This window comes from Oncorhynchus masou, chromosome 10 (assembly GCF_036934945.1).
Source record: "Oncorhynchus masou masou isolate Uvic2021 chromosome 10, UVic_Omas_1.1, whole genome shotgun sequence".
Classification (NCBI taxonomy): domain Eukaryota; kingdom Metazoa; phylum Chordata; class Actinopteri; order Salmoniformes; family Salmonidae; genus Oncorhynchus; species Oncorhynchus masou.
The window spans coordinates 37,871,931-37,892,881 of NC_088221.1; the positions used below are offsets into that span (position 1 = coordinate 37,871,931).

The 20,951-nt window shown below is 42.2% G+C and overlaps 2 protein-coding genes across 5 annotated transcripts in view; one reads left to right on the forward strand and one right to left on the reverse strand.

The window, feature by feature from the left end:
• The window catches only part of LOC135547584 (HSPB1-associated protein 1 homolog), a 38,405-nt gene extending 29,615 nt beyond the window's left edge, over nucleotides 1-8,790 (reverse strand). For 2 of the 4 annotated variants that reach the window (XM_064976710.1, XM_064976707.1), the window contains exons 1-2: nucleotides 8,635-8,790; nucleotides 1,959-2,150 (exon numbers count right to left, since the gene is read on the reverse strand). In XM_064976710.1, the coding sequence (XP_064832782.1) occupies nucleotides 1,959-2,142 (184 nt within the window). In that variant the 5' untranslated portion in view covers nucleotides 2,143-2,150; nucleotides 8,635-8,790. The other 2 variants (XM_064976708.1, XM_064976709.1) reach the window with 2 other exon arrangements.
• A 62-nt stretch (nucleotides 8,791-8,852) lies between these two features.
• LOC135547585 (solute carrier family 49 member 4 homolog) overlaps nucleotides 8,853-20,951 on the forward strand; it is an 82,064-nt gene continuing 69,965 nt past the window's right edge. Inside the window, exons 1-2 of the mRNA XM_064976712.1 lie at nucleotides 8,853-9,299; nucleotides 17,612-17,705. Of these exons, the coding sequence (XP_064832784.1) occupies nucleotides 9,005-9,299; nucleotides 17,612-17,705 (389 nt within the window). The 5' untranslated portion in view covers nucleotides 8,853-9,004. The remainder of the gene's footprint in view (nucleotides 9,300-17,611; nucleotides 17,706-20,951) is intronic.

Here is a 20,951-nt window from a genome sequence, read left to right on the forward strand (position 1 = left end):
CAGAGCGCTAAGAACCTTGGCGTGATCCTGGACAACACCCTGTCGTTCTCAACCAACATCATGGTGGTGGCCCGTTCCTGTAGGTTCATGCTCTACAACATCCGCAGAGTACGACCCTGCCTCACACAGGAAGCGGCGCAGGTCCTAATCCAGGCACTTGTCATCTCCCGTCTGGACTACTGCAACTCGCTGTTGGCTGGGCTCCCTGCCTGTGCCATTAAACCCCTACAACTCATCCAGAACGCCGCAGCCCGTCTGGTGTTCAACCTTCCCAAGTTCTCTCACGTCACCCCGCTCCTCCGCTCTCTCCACTGGCTTCCAGTTGAAGCTCGCATCCGCTACAAGACCATGGTGCTTGCCTACGGAGCTGTGAGGGGAACGGCACCGCAGTACCTCCAGGCTCTGATCAGGCCCTACACCCAAGCAAGGGCACTGCGTTCATCCACCTCTGGCCTGCTCGCCTCCCTACCACTGAGGAAGTACAGTTCCCGCTCAGCCCAGTCAAAACTGTTCGCTGCTCTGGCCCCCAATGGTGGAACAAACTCCCTCACGACGCCAGGACAGCGGAGTCAATCACCACCTTCCGGAGACACCTGAAACCCCACCTCTTCAAGGAATACCTAGGATAGGATAAGTAATCCTTCTCACCCCCCCCCTTAATGATTTAGATGCACTATTGTAAAGTGGCTGTTCCACTGGATGTCAGAAGGTGAATTCACCAATTTGTAAGTCGCTCTGGATAAGAGCGTCTGCTAAATGACTTAAATGTAAATGTAAATGATAAAGCCCAGTATTTTAATTATTTATTTTACACAGTCATTATTGCTGATCTTTAACAAGGGTGTCAATAATTTCAGACCCCACAGTACATACGGAAAGTACTCAGACCTCTTGACGTTTTCCACATTGGTTACTTTACAACCTTATTCTAAAATAGATGGAGAAAATAAATCCCCTCAATCTACACACAATACCCCATAATGACGAAGTGAAAACAGGTTTTTAGAATTTGTTGCAGATGTATAAAAAATAAAAATAACTTATTTACATAAGTATTTAGACCCTTTGCTATGAGACTCAATTGAGCTCAGGTGCATCCTGTTTCCATTGATAATCCTTCAGATGTTTCAACAACTTGATTGGAGTCCACCTGTGGTCAATTCAATTGAATGGACATGATTTGGGAAGGCACATATCTATCTATATAAGGTCCCACGGTTGACAGTGCATGTCAGAGCAAAAACCAATTATGAGGTCGAAGGAATTGTCCGTAGAGCTCCAAGACAGGATTGTGTCGAGGCACAGATCTGGGGAGGGTAACGAAAACTGTCTGCAGCATTGAAGGTCCCCAAGAACACAGTCGTTCTTAAATGGAAGAAGTTTGGAACCACCAAGACTCTTCCTAGAGCTGGCTGCCCGGCCAAACTGAGCAATCGGGAGAGTACTCAGGATCGAGGGAAAGATGAACAAAGCAAAGTACAGAGAGATCCTTGATGAAAACTTGCTCCAGTCTGCTCAGGACCTCAGACTGGGGTCAAAGGTTCACTTTCCAACAGGACAACGACCCTAAGCACACAGCCAAAACAATGCAAGAGGGGCTTCGGGACAACTCTCTGAATGTCCTTGAGTGGCCCAGCCAGAGCCCAGACTTGAACCTGATCGAACATCTCTGGAGAGAACTGAAAACAGCTGTGCAGCGACACTCCCCTTTCAATCTGACAGAGCTAGAGAGGATCTGCAGAGAAGAATGGGAGAAACTCCCCAAATACAGGTGAGCCAAGCTTGTAGTGTCATACCAAACGTGCATAGGGGGTAGGGGCTGCATGACGTGCATAGGGGGTAGGGGTGCATGACGTACATAGGGTGTAGGGGTGCATGACGTGCATAGGGTGTAGGGGTGCATGACGTGCATAGGGGGTAGGGGTTGGAGTCATTTCTGCACTGGGCCATTCTCTTACTCTTTTCATGCTGTCTCCTTCCCATTCTGAACCGGACAGCCTTCCCTCCAAGGCATCGTGACAGGTGGTCTACAGTCCAGAGGAGCACTGGCCAATCACCGGTAATGTTGAGGAAGACGGCAGGCCTCTGGAGAGATCCCAGGATCTTCTGGATCTCTTCTGGGCTGAAGGGCTTGGGGGTCATAGCTGAGCCTGAGGATAACAGGTAAACAGGGTCAGGAGAGAGGTTAATTAATACAATTATTATTCGCTAGTTGCCCAAATTCTATGTGATTTGTGTCTGACACACTTGTTGCCACAAAGCCAATATTTTAATGAAAGGCAACATGAGGAACGTTCTGATTGCCTGTCATCTGCATCATCAGATCAAATGATCTTAAAGGTAATTATACAACGGATGCTGATTGCCGATTGGTTAAAACCGCATTCCAGCCAGTGTCTATTTCATAAATTACCACATGCTTAATCTATGACATTAAAAATGCTGATTTACTCTTTTCCATCTGACTGCACAATCCACTGTCATCAGCACAGCCAGGCAATTTATAAATTTGATCTCCACTATGAAAAGCATCTAGACATTATCTCACATTTCTTTTTAGACATTTTGTTTAACGGCAGAGATTTGTATAAACCTTGCTGACTGTCTTGTCGACATTCGCAACATTGGTCTGATATTTCAATTTGATCTCCAGATGTCCCATAGTAATGAACGTGTCGGAAGCACAGATGACAGGCAGACAGCTTTTCTCAGCCAGTCGAAATAATGAATCAGCATAATTTGTATTGATATGTACAAAGAACTATAAATAGAAGACATTTAAAACAAAATTAAGTGCAACTAGTTTGCCGTCTTTCCAGCTTCAGTTTGAAGTGATTGTGTTAGCTGTGTTGTTGGCTAGCTCCTCTGAACAAAAGTTTCCTGACGAGAGAGTACATTTTCTATGCAAGGTGAAATCGTGCATCATTAGCTCATTGTTATGGATGTATCAAATCAAAATTGTTTTTGTCACATGTGCCGAATACAACAGGTAGACCTTACCGTGAAATGCTTACTTACAAGCCATTAACCAACAATGCAGTTAATTTTTTTAAATTTCTTTTTTTATTTCACCTTTATTTAACCAGATAGGCCAGTTGAGAACAAGTTCTCATTTACAACTGCGACCTGGCCAAGTTAAAGTAAAGCAGTGCGACAAACAACAGAGTTACACATGGAATAAACAAACGTATGGTCAATAACACAATAGGGGAAAAAAAGTCTATATTCAGTGTGTGGAAATGGTGTGAGGTAAGGCAATAATTATAAGCCATAGTAGCGAAGTAATTACAATTTAGCAAATTAACACGAGTGATAGATGAGCAGATGATGTGCAAGTAGAAATACTGGTGTGAAAAAGAGCAAACAAGTAAATAAAAACAATATGGTGATAAGGTAGGTTAGATTGGATGGGAAATTTACAGATGGGCTGTGTACAGCTGCAGCGATCGGTAAGCTGCTCAGATAGCTGATGTTTAAAGTTAGTGAGGGAGATGCGTCTCCAACTTCAGCGATTTTTGCAATTCTTTCCAGTCACTGGCAGCAGAGAACTGGAAGGAAAGGTGGCCAAAGGAGGTGTTGGCTTTGGGGATGACCAGTGAGATATGCGTGCTATGGGTGGGTGTTATCAAATCAAATTCTATTTGTCACATACACATGGTTAGCAGATGTTAATGCGAGTGTAGCGAAATGCTTGTGCTTCTAGTTCCGACAATGCAGTAATAACCAACGAGTAATCGAGCTAACAATTCCAAAACTACTATCTTATACACACAAGTGTAAAGGGATAAAGAATATGTACATAAAGATATATGAATGACTGATGGTACAGAGCGGCATAGGCAAGATGCAGTAGATGGTATCGAGTACAGTATATAGTTATGAGATGAGTATGTAAACAAAGTGGCATAGTTCAGTGGCTAGTGATCCATGTATTACATAAAGATGCAGTAGATGATAGAGTACAGTATATATGTATACATATGAGATAAATAATGTAGGTTATGTAAACATTATATTAAGTAGCATTGTTTAAAGTGGCTAGTGAAATATTTTACATCAATTCCCATTATTAAAGTGGCTAGAGTTGAGTCAGTGTGTTGGCAGCAGCCACTCAATGTTAGTGGTGGCTGTTTAACAGTCTGATGGCCTTGAGATGGAAGCTGTTTTTCCAGTCTCTCGGTCCCAGCTTTGATGCACCTGTACTGACCTCGCCTTCTGGATGATAGCGGGGTGAACAGGCAGTGGCTCGGGTGGTTGTTGTCCTTGATGATCTTTATGGCCTTCCTGTGACATCGGGTGGTGTAGGTGTCCTGGTGGGCAGGTAGTTTGCCCACGGTGATGCGTTGTGCAGACCTCACTACCCTCTGGAGAGCCTTACGGTTGTGGGCGGAGCAGTTGCCGTACCAGGCGGTGATACAGCCCGACAGGATGCTCTCGATTGTGCATCTGTAGAAGTTTGTGAGTGCTTTTGGTGACAAGCCGAATTTCTTCAGCCTCCTGAGGTTGAAGAGGCGCTGCTGCGCCTTCTTCACGATGCTGTCTGTGTGGGTGGACCAATTCAGTTTGTCTGTGATGTGTACGTCGAGGAACTTAACTTACTACCCTCTCCACTACTGTTCCATCGATGTGGATAGGGGGGTGTTCCCTCTGCTGTTTCCTGAAGTCCACAATCATCTCCTTAGTTTTGTTGACGTTGAGTGTGAGGTTATTTTCCTGACACCACACTCCGAGGGCCCTCACCTCCTCCCTGTAGGCCGTCTCGTCGTTGTTGGTAATGAAGCCTACCACTGTTGTGTCGTCCGCAAACTTGATGATTGAGTTGGAGGCGTGCGTGGCCACGCAGTCGTGGGTGAACAGGGAGTACAGGAGAGGGCTCAGAACGCACCCTTGTGGGTCCCAGTGTTGAGGATCAGCGGGGTGGAGATGTTGTTACCTACCGTCACCACCTGGGGGCGGCCCGTCAGGAAGTCCAGTACCTAGTTGCAGAGGGCGGGGTCGAGACACAGGGTCTCGAGCTTGATGACGAGTTTGGAGGGTACTATGGAGTTAAATGCTGAGCTGTAGTCGATGAACAGCATTCTCACATAGGTATTCCTCTTGTCCAGATGGGTTAGGGCAGTGTGCAGTGTGGTTGAAATTGCATCGTCTGTGGACCTATTTGAGCGGTAAGCAGATTGGAGTGGGTCTAGGGTGTCAGGTAGGGTGGAGGTGATATGGTCCTTGACTTGTCTCTCAAAGCACTTCATGATGACGGAGGTGAGTGCTACGGGGTGGTAGTCGTTTAGCTCAGTAACCATAGCTTTCTTGGGAACAGGAACAATGGTGGCCCTCTTGAAGCATGTGGGAACAGCAGACTGGGATAGGGATCGATTGAATATGTCCGTAAACAAGTGAGCTGAGATAAGGCCGGAGCTTTACCTAGCAAAGACTTAGATGACCTGGAGCCAGTGGGTCTGGCGACAAATATGTAGAGGGCCAGCCGACGAGAGCATACAGGTCACAGTGGTGGGTAGTATATGGGGCTTTGGTGACAAAATGGATGACACTGTGAGACTGCATCCAATTTGCAGAGTAGAGTGTTGGAGACTATTTTGTAAATGACATTGAAGTTGAGGATCGGTAGGATAGTCAGTTTTATTTTTTTAAATTTGACCTTAATTTTACTAGGCAAGTCAGTTAAGAACAAATTCTTATTTTCAATGATGGTCTAGGAACAGTGGGTTAACTGCCTATTCAGGGGCAGAACGACAGATTTGTACCTCGTCAGCTTGGGGATTCGAACTTGCAACCTTTCGGTTACTAGTCCAACGTTCTAACCACTAGGCTACCCTGCCGCCCCATGAGGGTTTGGCGGCGTGCGTGAACGGGGCCTTGTTGCGAAATAGGAAGCCTTATTCTAGATTTAATTTTGGAATGGAGATGTTTAAGTCTGAGTCTGGAGGGATAGTTTTACAGTTGAGCCAGACACCTAGGTATTTGTAGTTGTCCACATACTATACAGTGGCGCAAAAAAGTATTTAGTCAGCCACCAATAGTGCAAGTTCTCCCATTTAAAAAGATGAGGCCTGTAATTTTCATAATAGGTACACTTCACCTATGACAGACAAAATGAGAAAAGAAATCCAGAAAAATCACATTGTAGGATTTTAAATGAATATATTTGCAAATTATGGTGGAAAATAAGTAGTTTGGCGGGGTTGGGGTAACCAGGAGGAAAGCATGGCAAGCCGTAGAGAAATGCTTATTGAAATTCGATTATCGTGGATTTATCGTTGGTGACAGTGTTTCCTAGCCTCAGTGCAGTGGGCAGCTGGGAGGAGGTGCTCTTATTCTCCATGGACTTTACAGTGTCCCAAAACCTTTTGGAGTTCGAGCTACAGGATGCAAATTTCTGTTTGAAAAAGCTAGCCTTTGCTTTACTGACTGTGTATTGGTGTATTGGTATGTATTGGCAACTTGTATCCCTGACAAGTTGCATATCGTGGGGAGACTATTCGATGCTAGTGCAGTCCTCCACAGGATGTTTTTGTGCTGGTAGAGGGCAGTCAGGTCTGGAGTGAACCAAGGGCTATATCTGTTCTTAGTTCTACATTTTTTGTAAGGGCATTCTTATTTAAGATGGTGAGGAAATTACTTAAAGAACGACCAGGCATCCTCTACCGACGGGATGAGGTCAATATCCTTCCAAGATACCCGGGCCAGGTAGATTAGAAGGGCCTGCTCGCTGAAGTGTTTTAGGGAGCATTTGACCGAGATGAGGAGTGGTCATTTGACCGCAGACCCATTACGGATGCAGGCAATGAGGCAGTGATCGCTGAGATCCTGGTTGAAGACAGCAGAGTGTATTTGGAGGGCAGGTTGGTTAGGATGATATTCATGAGGGTGCCTGTGTTTATGGATTTGTACCTGGTAGGTTCATTGATAATTTGTGTGTCCAGTGCACAGCTGGGGGCAGAAGGTGGTCTACAGCAAGCGGCAACGGTGAGAGACTTGTTTCTGGAAAGGCAGATTTTTAAAAGTAAAATGCTCAAATTATTTGGGCTCAGACCTGGGTAGTAAGACTGAACTCTGCAGGCCATCTCTGCAGTAGATTGCAACTTCACCCACTTTGGCAGTTCTATTTTTTTGGAAAATGTTATAGTTAGGGATGGAAATTTCAGGGTTTTTGGTGGCCTTTCTAAGCCAGGATTCAGACACTGCTAGGACATCCGGGTTGGCAGAGTGTGCTAAAGCAGTGAATAAAACAAACGTAGGGAGGAGGCTTCAATTGTTAACATGCATAACAACAAGGCTTTTACGGTTACAGAAGTCAACAAATGAGAGCGCCTGTGGAATGGGAGTGGAGCTCGGCACTGCAGGGCCTGGATTAACCTCTACATCACCAGAGGAACAGAGGAGGAGTAGGATAAGGGTACGGCTAAAGTATATAAGAACTGGCCGTCTAGTAAGTTCAGAACAGAGAGGAAAAGGAACAGGTTTCTGGGCGAGGTAGAATAGATTCAAGGCATAATGTATTGATTTTAAGAAAAACATTGGTGTTTATGATTAGGTACACGTTGGAGCAACGACAGTCCTTTTTCGCGAATGCGCACTGCATTGATTATATGCAACGCAGGACACGCTAGATAAACTAGTAATATCATCAACCATGTGTAGTTATAATTAGTGATTATGATTTAAGTTTAATGCTAGCTAACAACTTACCTTGGCTTCTTACTGCATTCGCGTAACAGGCAGGCTCCTCGTGAGGCAGGTGGTTAGAGCGTTGGACTAGTTAACCGTAAGGTTGCAAGATTGAATCCCCCGAGCTGACAAGGGGGATTTTGGCAAAGCCATTGTCTTGCCTGCCAACCCACCCTTCTAATTTCCTTAATTTTGTCACTATAATCAAATAATTTCTGAGGCACACATCAGTCAAATACTTTATATAGAACAAACTTCACGCCAGGATAGGCAACCTAAATTAATAATGAACGTATGTGTGTTACATTAAACATAGAGGGAATAAAATGTAGGCAAGCAATAAACATTTTACAACTACTTGTCGAATAAGACATGGGAGAGATGACGAATTTTGGCAAAGAGATTTATTTATAGACTAATACACTTTAAACAAATGGCCAAATCGAAAACTGGAGACATTACTAGTGCCTGCCCCGCGATCAAATCGCCATAAAAAAAATAAGAAAAATGAAACGTAGCCTAACGGGATCATTGACAGCTGCCTTGAAGGACACAAATAAAAAATGCCTTCTACTACGAAGATCAGTGAAATGTAGGCTAAACTGACAACAGAGTCCATCAAGCAAGTCGCAGTAATGAACAATTGAGTGTGTGCGCGTTCACGCGAAAGGGGGTAGAATTCTGACAGGGGGAGAGTTTCGGCACAACACCGGTTCTCTACTTCGTCTCGGGCCAACAACACCCGTACCAATATATCCTCCAAACACTGGCTTCTCGGGCATTGTCACTTAACCAGAGAGACTCAAACAAACACGCATATTACAACTCTATTGTGACAACATCATAGAAGACAATTGATAATAAAATAATGACACCTAAACTCTCACCACACTTCACAAAAATAAACCTAAGTATGCAGTTTGGCAAGCACAGCAATAATTTGGGGCTCACCTTTCTTTACACGTCCACGAACAAATCAGAGAGGAAGTAAACAAAACTCACGTGAGCGACTTTTTCCCAATAATACCGTAATGTTAAACTAGGGGGCCATTCCGACTCAATAAGGGCTGAAAATCCCGTTCACATCTATTGAGGAAGGGACCAACATGGATGACAACGGGTTTAAGTTTCAAAATTGTGACCACTTCCGGTCAGGCATGCGCAGTGCAGCTTGAATTGTTGCAGCGACATGGGTTGTTATTGTTTCTCTGGGCAACTGATATTGAAGTTAGATACATTTGTTGCCATTGTGTAATCGAATATTGGACATCGCGCGCGGAATAAGTCTCTGCTGAACGAACGCTACGTTGTATGAAATGCGATGGGTGCTGCATCGAGCACCGAGGGCGAAAGGGAACCACTTATTTTTCCTCCTAATCCCGAGACGAGCATTCAGCCAGTTTACAGCCGAGTCTACGGGAGAAGATGGCTGGTTCTGACTCTATTTTCTTTGCTGGCGTTCATGCAAGGGATGATATGGAACACTTGGGGCCCAATTCAGAACTCTGCCATTCACGCGTACGATTTCGCCAAATCTGACATCGCCGTGCTGGTTCTGTGGGGACCAGTTGGGTTCACCCCTTGGCTGCTATTTATGTGGCTGATGGACAAGAAAGGTGAGTTGTTTTGTTCGAGGTGGCAGTACGTCTTTACAAATGTATGTCGCCATATTTCCCCAGGGTTGACATTTCATGCTGCAGCGACTTGGGAATTGTTGACGTATACATCATGGGGAAAAAAGGAGAAGGTATTGATAACTAGATATCATAGGACATAATTGATTGACGTTTTTTTTTTTATCCAATCAACCATAAGAATAGGAAACAAACATTTCCCTCAACGTATACACATCTGTTGAAATAACTGGCCTAGTTTAATTTTGGTGGGTTTATGTTGAGATAAGAATAGTTAAGATATACATCCAGTCCAAAGACTACCTTAAATTATTAAACTATGAGAAAGGGTCTGAACAACAGGTAAACAATCAAAATAATTCCCTGTATTTACATCTGTCATCTCAATGAAAAATCACATGAATTTCACGTGATCACATGTGAAGTGTTTCAAAAACAAATTTTCATGTAATGTTATGTGAAGTTAATGTGATGACAACAGTAAAGCAACATGTGATAACATGAAACTGCACAAGATCACATGTGAAGTGTTCCACATTTGAAATCATGTGTTTTTTTTCTGTAAGGGATCATATAGGTTGGCCTCACCGATTGTTTGACACACAGAAAGAACATAATGCCTTTCAGTAAGTTCAAGTCTTTTGTTGTAGTCATTATGATCTAGCCACCACAAAATAACATGTTCCTATACGAAATGGTGACTGACTGGCTGCCTTGTGGAATTTGTGCTGCCGGCCACTTATGTGTTATTTTGTGAAATTGTGAAATCTCTTTCATTGAGCTCTCAAACAACAGTCAAGTATTGTTTACTGACAGTTAAAGTAACACTCAGAAGTGCTGCCTACCAGTCATGCCTGCTAATCACCAAACCAGTTCCTCCACATCACCTGTTTAAAACAGTTACCATCTAACACCTGGACCACACTATCAGCTGACAAAAACAGTTACCCATCTAACACCCGGACCACACTATCAGCTGACAAAAACAGTTACCATCTAACACCTGGACCACACTATCAGCTGACAAAAACAGTTACCATCTAACACCCGGACCACACTATCACCTGTTTAAAACAGTTACCATCTAACACCCGGACCATACTATCAGCTGACAAAAACAGTTACCATCTAACACCTGGACCACACGATCAGCTGACAAAAACAGTTACCATCTAACACCCGGACCACACTATCACCTGTTTAAAACAGTTACCATCTAACACCCGGACCACACTATCAGCTGACAAAAACAGTTACCATCTAACACCCGGACCACACTATCAGCTGACAAAAAGTTACCCATCTAACACCCGGACCACACTATCAGCTGACAAAAACAGTTACCATCTAACATCCGGACCACACTATCACCTGTTTGTTTAAAACAGTTACCATCTAACACCAGGACCACACTATCAGCTGACAAAAACAGTTACCATCTAACACCCGGACCACACTATCAGCTGACAAAAACAGTTACCATCTAACACCCGGACCACACTATCACCTGTTTGTTTAAAACAGTTACCATCTAACACCAGGACCACACTATCAGCTGACAAAAACAGTTACCATCTAACACCCGGACCACACTATCAGCTGACAAAAACAGTTACCCATCTAACACCCGGACCACACTATCAGCTGACAAAAACAGTTACCATCTAACACCTGGACCACACTATCGGCTGACAAAAACAGTTACCATCTAACACCCGGACCACACTATCAGCTGACAAAAACAGTTACCATCTAACACCCGGACCACACTATCAGCTGACAAAAACAGTTACCATCTAACACCCGGACCACACTATCAGCTGACAAAAACAGTTACCATCTAACACCCGGACCACACTATCAGCTGACAAAAACAGTTACCATCTAACACCCGGACCACACTATCAGCTGACAAAAACAGTTACCATCTAACACCTGGACCACACTATCGGCTGACAAAAACAGTTACCATCTAACACCCGGACCACACTATCGGCTGACAAAAACAGTTACCCATCTAACACCCGAACCACACTATCAGCTGACAAAAACAGTTACCATCTAACACCTGGACCACACTATCGGCTGACAAAAACAGTTACCATCTAACACCCGGACCACACTATCAGCTGGCAAAAACAGTTACCATCTAACACCTGGACCACACTATCAGCTGACAAAAACAGTTACCATCTAACACCCGGACCACACTATCAGCTGACAAAAACAGTTACCATCTAACACCTGGACCACACTATCAGCTGACAAAAACAGTTACCATCTAACACCTGGACCACACTATCACTGACAAAAACAGTTACCATCTAACACCTGGACCACACTATCAGCTGACAAAAACAGTTACCATCTAACACCCGGACCACACTATCAGCTGACAAAAACAGTTACCATCTAACACCTGGACCACACTATCAGCTGACAAAAACAGTTACCATCTAACACCCGGACCACACTATCAGCTGACAAAAACAGTTACCCATCTAACACCCGGACCACACTATCAGCTGACAAAAACAGTTACCATCTAACACCCGGACCACACTATCAGCTGACAAAAACAGTTACCATCTAACACCCGGACCACACTATCAGCTGACAAAAACAGTTACCATCTAACACCTGGACCACACTATCAGCTGACAAAAACAGTTACCATCTAACACCCGGACCACACTATCAGCTGACAAAAACAGTTACCATCTAACACCCGGACCACACTATCAGCTGACAAAAACAGTTACCATCTAACACCCGGACCACACTATCAGCTGACAAAAACAGTTACCATCTAACACCTGGACCACACTATCAGCTGACAAAAACAGTTACCATCTAACACCCGGACCACACTATCAGCTGACAAAAACAGTTACCATCTAACACCCGGACCACACTATCAGCTGACAAAAACAGTTACCATCTAACACCGGACCACACTATCAGCTGACAAAAACAGTTACCATCTAACACCCGGACCACACTATCACCTGACAAAAACAGTTACCATCTAACACCTGGACCACACTATCAGCTGACAAAAACAGTTACCATCTAACACCCGGACCACACTATCAGCTGACAAAAACAGTTACCATCTAACACCCGGACCACACTATCAGCTGACAAAAACAGTTACCATCTAACACCAGGACCACACTATCAGCTGACAAAAACAGTTACCATCTAACACCCGGACCACACTATCAGCTGACAAAAACAGTTACCATCTAACACCTGGACCACACTATCAGCTGACAAAAACAGTTACCATCTAACACCGGACCACACTATCATAAAACAGTTACCATCTAACACCGGACCACACTATCAGCTGACAAAAACAGTTACCATCTAACACCAGGACCACACTATCAGCTGACAAAAACAGTTACCATCTAACACCCGGACCACACTATCAGCTGACAAAAACAGTTACCATCTAACACCGGACCACACTATCAGCTGACAAAAACAGTTACCATCTAACACCGGACCACACTATCAGCTGACAAAAACAGTTACCATCTAACACCGGACCACACTATCAGCTGACAAAAACAGTTACCATCTAACACCGGACCACACTATCAGCTGACAAAAACAGTTACCATCTAACACCTGGACCACACTATCAGCTGACAAAAACAGTTACCATCTAATCTAACACCGGTTACCATCTAACACCCGGACCACACTATCAGCTGACAAAAACAGTTACCATCTAACACCCGGACCACACTATCAGCTGACAAAAACAGTTACCATCTAACACCCGGACCACACTATCAGCTGACAAAAACAGTTACCATCTAACACCTGGACCACACTATCAGCTGACAAAAACAGTTACCATCTAACACCTGGACCACACTATCAGCTGACAAAAACAGTTACCATCTAACACCCGGACCACACTATCAGCTGACAAAAACAGTTACCCATCTAACACCCGGACCACACTATCAGCTGACAAAAACAGTTACCATCTAACACCGGACCACACTATCAGCTGACAAAAACAGTTACCATCTAACACCGGACCACACTATCAGCTGACAAAAACAGTTACCATCTAACACCCGGACCACACTATCAGCTGACAAAAACAGTTACCATCTACCGGACACACTATCAGCTGACAAAAACAGACCACACTATCAGCTGACAAAAACAGTTACCATCTAACACCTGGACCACACTATCAGCTGACAAAAACAGTTACCATCTAACACCGGACCACACTATCAGCTGACAAAAAGTTACCCATCTAACACCCGGACCACACTATCAGCTGACAAAAACAGTTACCATCTAACACCCGGACCACACTATCACCTGTTTAAAACAGTTACCATCTAACACCTGGACCACACTATCAGCTGACAAAAACAGTTACCATCTAACACCCTGACCACACTATCAGCTGACAAAAACAGTTACCATCTAACACCTGGACCACACTATCAGCTGACAAAAACAGTTACCATCTAACACCCGGACCACACTATCAGCTGACAAAAACATTTTATTTGACTCCTTGGAAACATACAAAAGCAAATAACCTATACAGCATATGAAAACAAAGGGCACCTGTCATAAGTTTGTGGTTAGTTAGTCATCTAGGGACCTCTCATGACAGTCTCTTTTAAAACAAAAAGATGAAGTGGCTATTGGGTGTTACATAGTAAAAGGCCACAACAGTGTCATCGTTCAGTGTGTTTCGTAACTTTATTCATTCGGGCAAATACTAACTTCCTCTTCAATCGAGTTTTCACTTAGACTTGCATGCATTGTTGTCAATAGGAGTTTAGGATTCACAACCTCTAAGTCAATAAAACCCCTTGAAATGTAACTCTTTAAAAGCATGTGTTAATCTGTAGCATGATTTGGTCTGTGGCCCATGTGGAGCAGTGAGGTACACTGCTCCACATCCCAAATGGCACCCTATTCTCTATATAGTCCACTGCTTTTGACAAGAGTCTGTGGGGTTTAAGTATAGACTGCAGGTGTAGTAACAGCTAAGCCTCATCTCCAAGGTGAAATATGCTTGCTGCTGGGATTTCTCTTACCACCATTTAAAACATGCTGATGATCTCTTCTCCTCTGTGGCATCTGAAAGGTGACATACAGAATCCATCATATATGACCCATCTGTGGAATAGGCTCCTGTAATATGTTTAAGTAGAGTGGAGGGCACAAATGCTGAGGGTGGCAGAATGTGTCAGAGAAAGGAGATCACTTGTTGGGAGTTTGCGTTACAGAGTTGTGTGTTGCGGTGCATCTGATTTTCAGATTTTCAACATGTTTAAATCCATAAAATCCTGCCAGACATTGATTTTCAGAGACCCCTCAGGGATGTACATACAGGCATGTACATGTTGGTATGTTTCTCTGCAAAAACAGTAGCTATGCAGTAACCTTCAAAGGATGGTGTGCCTGACTCTCAAATTAAGGAGATGATTTCCTAATCAAGTTATAATCCGGCATGACAAGTCACACTTCTTCTATTTCTACCTATTACACTCAGAGTTGGAAGTTTCAGTTTCTCGTTTGTTTTGCTGCTGGGTGATTCCTCACAAAACTAGAACCAAATAAGACCACGATTTTGGGAGATTTTTACTAAATGTACTGATTAGGACGGACCTTTTGGAGTAGCGATTGTTGACATATATTTGTAAACCTAAAGCATAATTGAGAAATAATTAATTCAAGTTGGAATATTTGTGATATTTTGACCTTCCCCAGGCCTCTCATATGACGTTTTACCTCTTGCTCTGTAATATGAGTAGTATTTTGATTTCAATAATCAAAATCTGAAACAATAAACTAGCAGAGAACTTTAATATGCCCGTGGAGTATATTATGTTCAACTATTATATAGAAAAATTAGTTAAATCAAAATGTTTATATTTAAGCAAAAAGGCGATTATATTAAGCAGACTCTTATTAAGCATCTCCAATCCAAAATTAAATCTAGAATCGGCTTCCTATTTCGCAACAAAGCATCCTTCACTCATGCTGCCTAACATACTCTCTTAAAATGGACTATCCTACCGATCCTTGACTTCGGCGATGTCATTTACAAAATAGCCTCCAACACTCTACTCAGCAAATTGGATGCAATCTCACAGTGCCATCTGTTTCCTCACCAAAGCCCCATATACTACTCACCAATGTGACCTGTATGCTCTTGTTGGCTGGCCCTCGCTTCATATTCGTCACCAAACCCACTGGCTCCAGGTCATCTATAAGTCTTTGCTAGGTAAATCCCCGTCAGCTCACTGGTCACCATAGCATCACCCACCCGTAGCACGTGCTCCAGCAGGTATATTTCACAGGTCACCCCCAAAGCCAATTCCTCCTTTGGCCGCCTCTCCTTCCAGTTCTCTGCTGCCAATGACTGGCACAAATTGCAAAAATCACTGAAGCTGGTGACTCATATCTCCCTTTAACTTGATGCATCTGAACAGTTTACAGATCATTGCACCTGTACATAGCCCATCTGTAAATAGCCCATCCAATCTACCTCATCTCCATATTGTTATTTATTTTATTTCCATTTTTTTTTTACTCCTTTGCACCCCAGTATCTCTACTTGCACATTCATCTTCTGCACATCTATCACTCCAGTGTTTATTTGCTAAATTGTAATTATTTCGCCACTGCGGCCTATTTATTGCCTTACCTCCCTAATCTTACTTCATTTGCACACACTGTATATAGACTTTTCTATTGTGTTATTGACTGTATGTTTGTTTATTCCACGTGTAACTCTGTTGTTTGTGTCGCACTGCTTTGCTTTATCTTGGCCAGGTTGCAGTTGTAAATGAGAACTTGTTCTCAACTGGCCTACCTGTTTAAATACAGGTGAAATAAAAAATATGGACAACGCGAGTGCCTGGATACAGCCCTTAGCCGTGGTATATTGGTCATATACCCCAAACCCCCGAGGTGCCTTATTGCTATTATAAACTGGTTACCAATGTAATTAGAGCAATCAAAATAAAGGTTTTGTCAGACCCGTGATATACTGTCTGATATACCACGGCTGTCAGCCAATCAGCATTCAGGGCTCGAACCACCCAGTTTATAATTGTCAATATTCATAAATGTATCTAAGGAATGTGTTTTTGAAATCAAAATACTACTCATATTACAAAGCTTTTTAGCACCTTTTACATTTTTTAAAATGTATTATTCATATTTTTGTTTTAACTTTATTTAACTAGGCAAGTCAGTTAAGAATAAATTCTTATTTACAATGATGGCCTACACCAGCCAAACCCGGACGATGCTGGGCCAATTGTGTGCTGCCGTATGGGACTCCCAATCACGGCCGGTTGTGATACAACCTGGAATCGAACCAGGGTGTCGGTAGTGACTCCTCAAGCACTAAGATGCAGTGCCTTAGACCGCTGCGCCACTCTGGAGCAAAATATAAAATATTATGGAGTCTTAAAGGAGGTAATTCTCAAATATTTGTTAACTATCCTACCTCTAAAGGACCTTTCTATAGATAACATTTATTGAAAATCCCCCAAATCATGGTATTTCTCTCTAGTGTCATGAGGAGCCACCCTGCTATAATATGTAGGCCAACCAGATGAAAGGCAGCTCTAGCTCTAGCATGGTAGAGATTAGAATGAAAGATATTTTGTACACAAAGAATTTACATACCAGCATCTGCCGTTGTTTAGTTGTGCCCTCTTTAGTACAGAGAGAGAGGCCAATCTGACAGACAGAAACAGGGAGTTCCCAACGGGAACCCGCATAAACATTCAGACACCGATGTTTCTCTACATTTCATATCAGATTAAAGTCACATTTTAGTTTGTAATACTAGTAATTTGTCACCAATAATTGTGTACTTTCTCAACTAGTGACTCTCTCTCACTCATCACTACCAAGAGGCAATGAGAGAACAGGGAACAGAAGTTCCCTTAAATTATGGTGATGTGGTGGAAACTGAAAATGTAGACTTAAGTCAGGAACAGAATTGGGATGTTGTGGTTTGGAGGGAGTTGGCTGGGGACTCGTGATTCATATTTTGGATAATGTATAGAATGAGGTCTCAACAATTATACCAAATATATGACCTTTGGAACAGAATTTCAGAATACAAAGTAACCTCAACTTTTTCTCTCTGTACTCCCCACCTCTCCCCATTTCACCTCTTCCCTTTCCCCTCTCCACCTCTCCCCTCTCCACCTCTCCCCTCTCCACCTCTCCCTCTCCACCTCTCCCCTCTCCACCTCTCCCCTCCTATGCTGCAGGTCTGCGGGCGTCTCTTTTACTGTCAGTCTTCTTCATGGTGATGGGGGCAGCGACGCGTAGTGTCCCTGTGCCAGACCTACAACTAAGGCGATGGTAACACCCCCTCTCACCCAGAGCTTTACTGTATACTCTCTTTATAAAACGGCTTGTTTGGAAGCCAGCAATACTTTCCAATACAAAATCATGCCCCATATAGGGCTGTGGTGCTCATTACATTTTGTCGGCCGGTTATTGTCATGTGAAAGACATTGTACAGTAACTCTACCTGTGTTTCTGTCTGAAAGTTGGTTATGTCGCCTTTCATATTTCTGTAATGAACATATGAATTATGCCGAGACAAAAAATAATAATCTTCTCACCATAATTGACCGTTAATTAACATAAACATGTTTAGCATCTCCAGGCCAATAAATACATTTAATGTGCACCGTCACAATAACTACATTTAATGTGCACCGTCACAATAAATACATTTAATGTGCACCGTCACAATAACTACATTTAATGTGCACCGTCACAATAACTACATTTAATGTGCACCGTCACAATAAATACATTTAATGTGCACCGTCACAATAACTACATTTAATGTGCACCGTCACAATAACTACATTTAATGTGCACCGTCACAATAACTACATTTAATGTGCACCGTCACAATAACTACATTTAATGTGCACCGTCACAATAAATACATTTAATGTGCACAGTCACAATAAATACATTTAATGTGCACCGTCACAATAACTACATTTAATGTGCACCGTCACAATAAATACATTTAATGTGCACCGTCACAATAAATACATTTAATTTGTCACAATAACTACATTTAATGTGCACCGTCACAATAACTACATTTAATGTGCACCGTCACAATAACTACATTTAATGTGCACCGTCACAATAACTACATTTAATGTGCACCGTCACAATAAATACATGATTTATTTTAGGCAGTTTCTAAAGAAACATTATGATATAAAGAAAAATGGATTTCAGATGGGCAATATATAAGTTGGCCTACTTTATGTTATCTGGCTATGTGCCATGCGATAGGCTCTAAGCTTGCTTTAGCATACAAGATATGCGTATAAGTCCCATGCCATTATATTATAAACTGGGTGGTTCGAATACTGATGGCTGAAAGCCGTGGTATATTTAGTAATTTTTTATTTGGATCCCAATTAGCTAAAACCGTAACTCTTGCTTATCTTTCTGGGGTCCAACACCAATTAACAAGACATTACAAACAACCACAAATCAAGACTTCACAAACATTCAACAAGTAGACAATACAGACAATTAAAATACCTGACAGGAAATACATTTAACATTCAGTTGATGCTTCATATTTCCTGTCCAGTCATATGGTCTATCACATTAGATGTTGTTTTATTTTTTCCTTGAAGGTGGATTTACTTTTTGCCTGAGAAATATGGATTGGTAAAGAGTTCCATTCAGCTATGGCTCTATATAAAACTGTAGAGTTAAGGCAATTTGTTCTTGGCTTGGGTTGTTTTAGCTGCCCTGAATTTGCCTGTCTGGTTTGGTGGTTATGCATGTTGCTAGTATGTACTAACTGACCAGAAAAATACTGTTTTAAAAATGTTTATTTTAAATAAAACATTCCTAAAGAAAATTAGAAGACTGGATAGTAGTTTGTTTTTAACGTGAAGCCATGAGAGATTCTAATGCATTTGGATAATATTAATACGGATAGAGCAATGAAGAGATAATCTACCAGCCCTGTTCTGAGCCATTTGGAGATGTTTTATATCTTTCTTTGCTGCAGATGGCCATATAACTGGACAATTCTCTTAAGTGTGTTAGGACCAGGGATTGACCATATAACTGGACAGTTCTCTAAGTGTGTTAGGACCAGGGATTGACCATATAACTGGACAGTTCTCTAAGTGTGTTAGGACCAGGGATTGACCATATAACCAGACAGTACTCTAAGTGTGATAGAACCAGGGATTGAATCACCTGATTCAGAGTGCTAGATGTTAAATACTCTGAACATTTTCTTGTAACAGTACTTCCCTTACCCATCTTAATAACAATTTTATCTATGTGTTTTGACCATGATAAAGCTGCGTCCAACATGACACCTAGTAGTTTATTTTAATTTTTTACTTGCTCTACATACGTTCTATTCATCGACAAATTCAATTGGGGATCATCAGCAAGAATATATCTTGAACCAAATACAATACATTTAGTTTTAGAAATGTTCAACACCAATTTGTTCACATCAGCGCACGCAAACACCATTCTTAGTTCCCTGCTCAGTACATCATAACATTTAAGTTGACCTAGTAACAGTTCAGGATCAATTACATCAAAAGCAGACTGAAATCTAGCAACACTGCACCAACTAACTTCCTGTCATCCAAACTCTTTAACCAATCATCTGTCATTTGTGCTAAGGCCGTACTCGTAGAATGCCCTTTGTATCCATTCTGGAAACCCATTATCAGACCATTTACATGAGAAATAAACCTTAATTTGTACAGATATAATTTACTTAACATAGGCAGCAAGTTTATAGGATGACTTAGGATCAATGAATGCAGATTTTTTTATCCTTAGGTAGTGGAATAACCTTTGACTCCTTCCAGACTTCTGGGCACACCCCATACATCAAGCACTTAGTAAAATGTGAGAGATTGGGGTAGATATTTGGTTAGCTGTGCCTCTAAACAATTTGGCGTCAAGATTATCTGGACCAGGTGACGTCATCCGAAAGAGACAACAGCGTCCTTTCTACCTCTTCCCTTTCTACTGGATGAAATTCAAACATGCATGCCTCTCCTTCATGATACAATCTTTTAGAAGGGTATATTGGAATCATAGCATTCCTCAACTTGTCCACTTTGCCTGTAAAATATTAATTAAAGTAGTTTGCGATGTCATGTCATTTTGTCATAAATATACCCTCTGATTCAACAACAGAGGCAGAATTCCTACCCATAATAGTGTTTCTCCGTGGTTTCCCCCATCACCCTTTACTTCATCAATTTTGCGGATAGAATCCCTCCTTTCCTTTGTTTAGCTTGGTCACTAGATTTCTTAATTTACAATAACTTTTCTTATCAAACAGAGTGGCAGATTTATCTGCTACTTTTTTGGCATCATAACGTTGAATCATTAAATTTCTCAGCTCATCATCAATCCATGGGGCACCGTTTGACCTCACAGTGCATTTCCTCAAAGGGCATGCTTATCAGCTATACTTATAAATCATTTCATGAACAAACTTAGTGACATTTCAGGATCATTCTTACTATTGATAGGTTTGGATTTCTGAACTTTAAATGTTATTAATCATTAGTT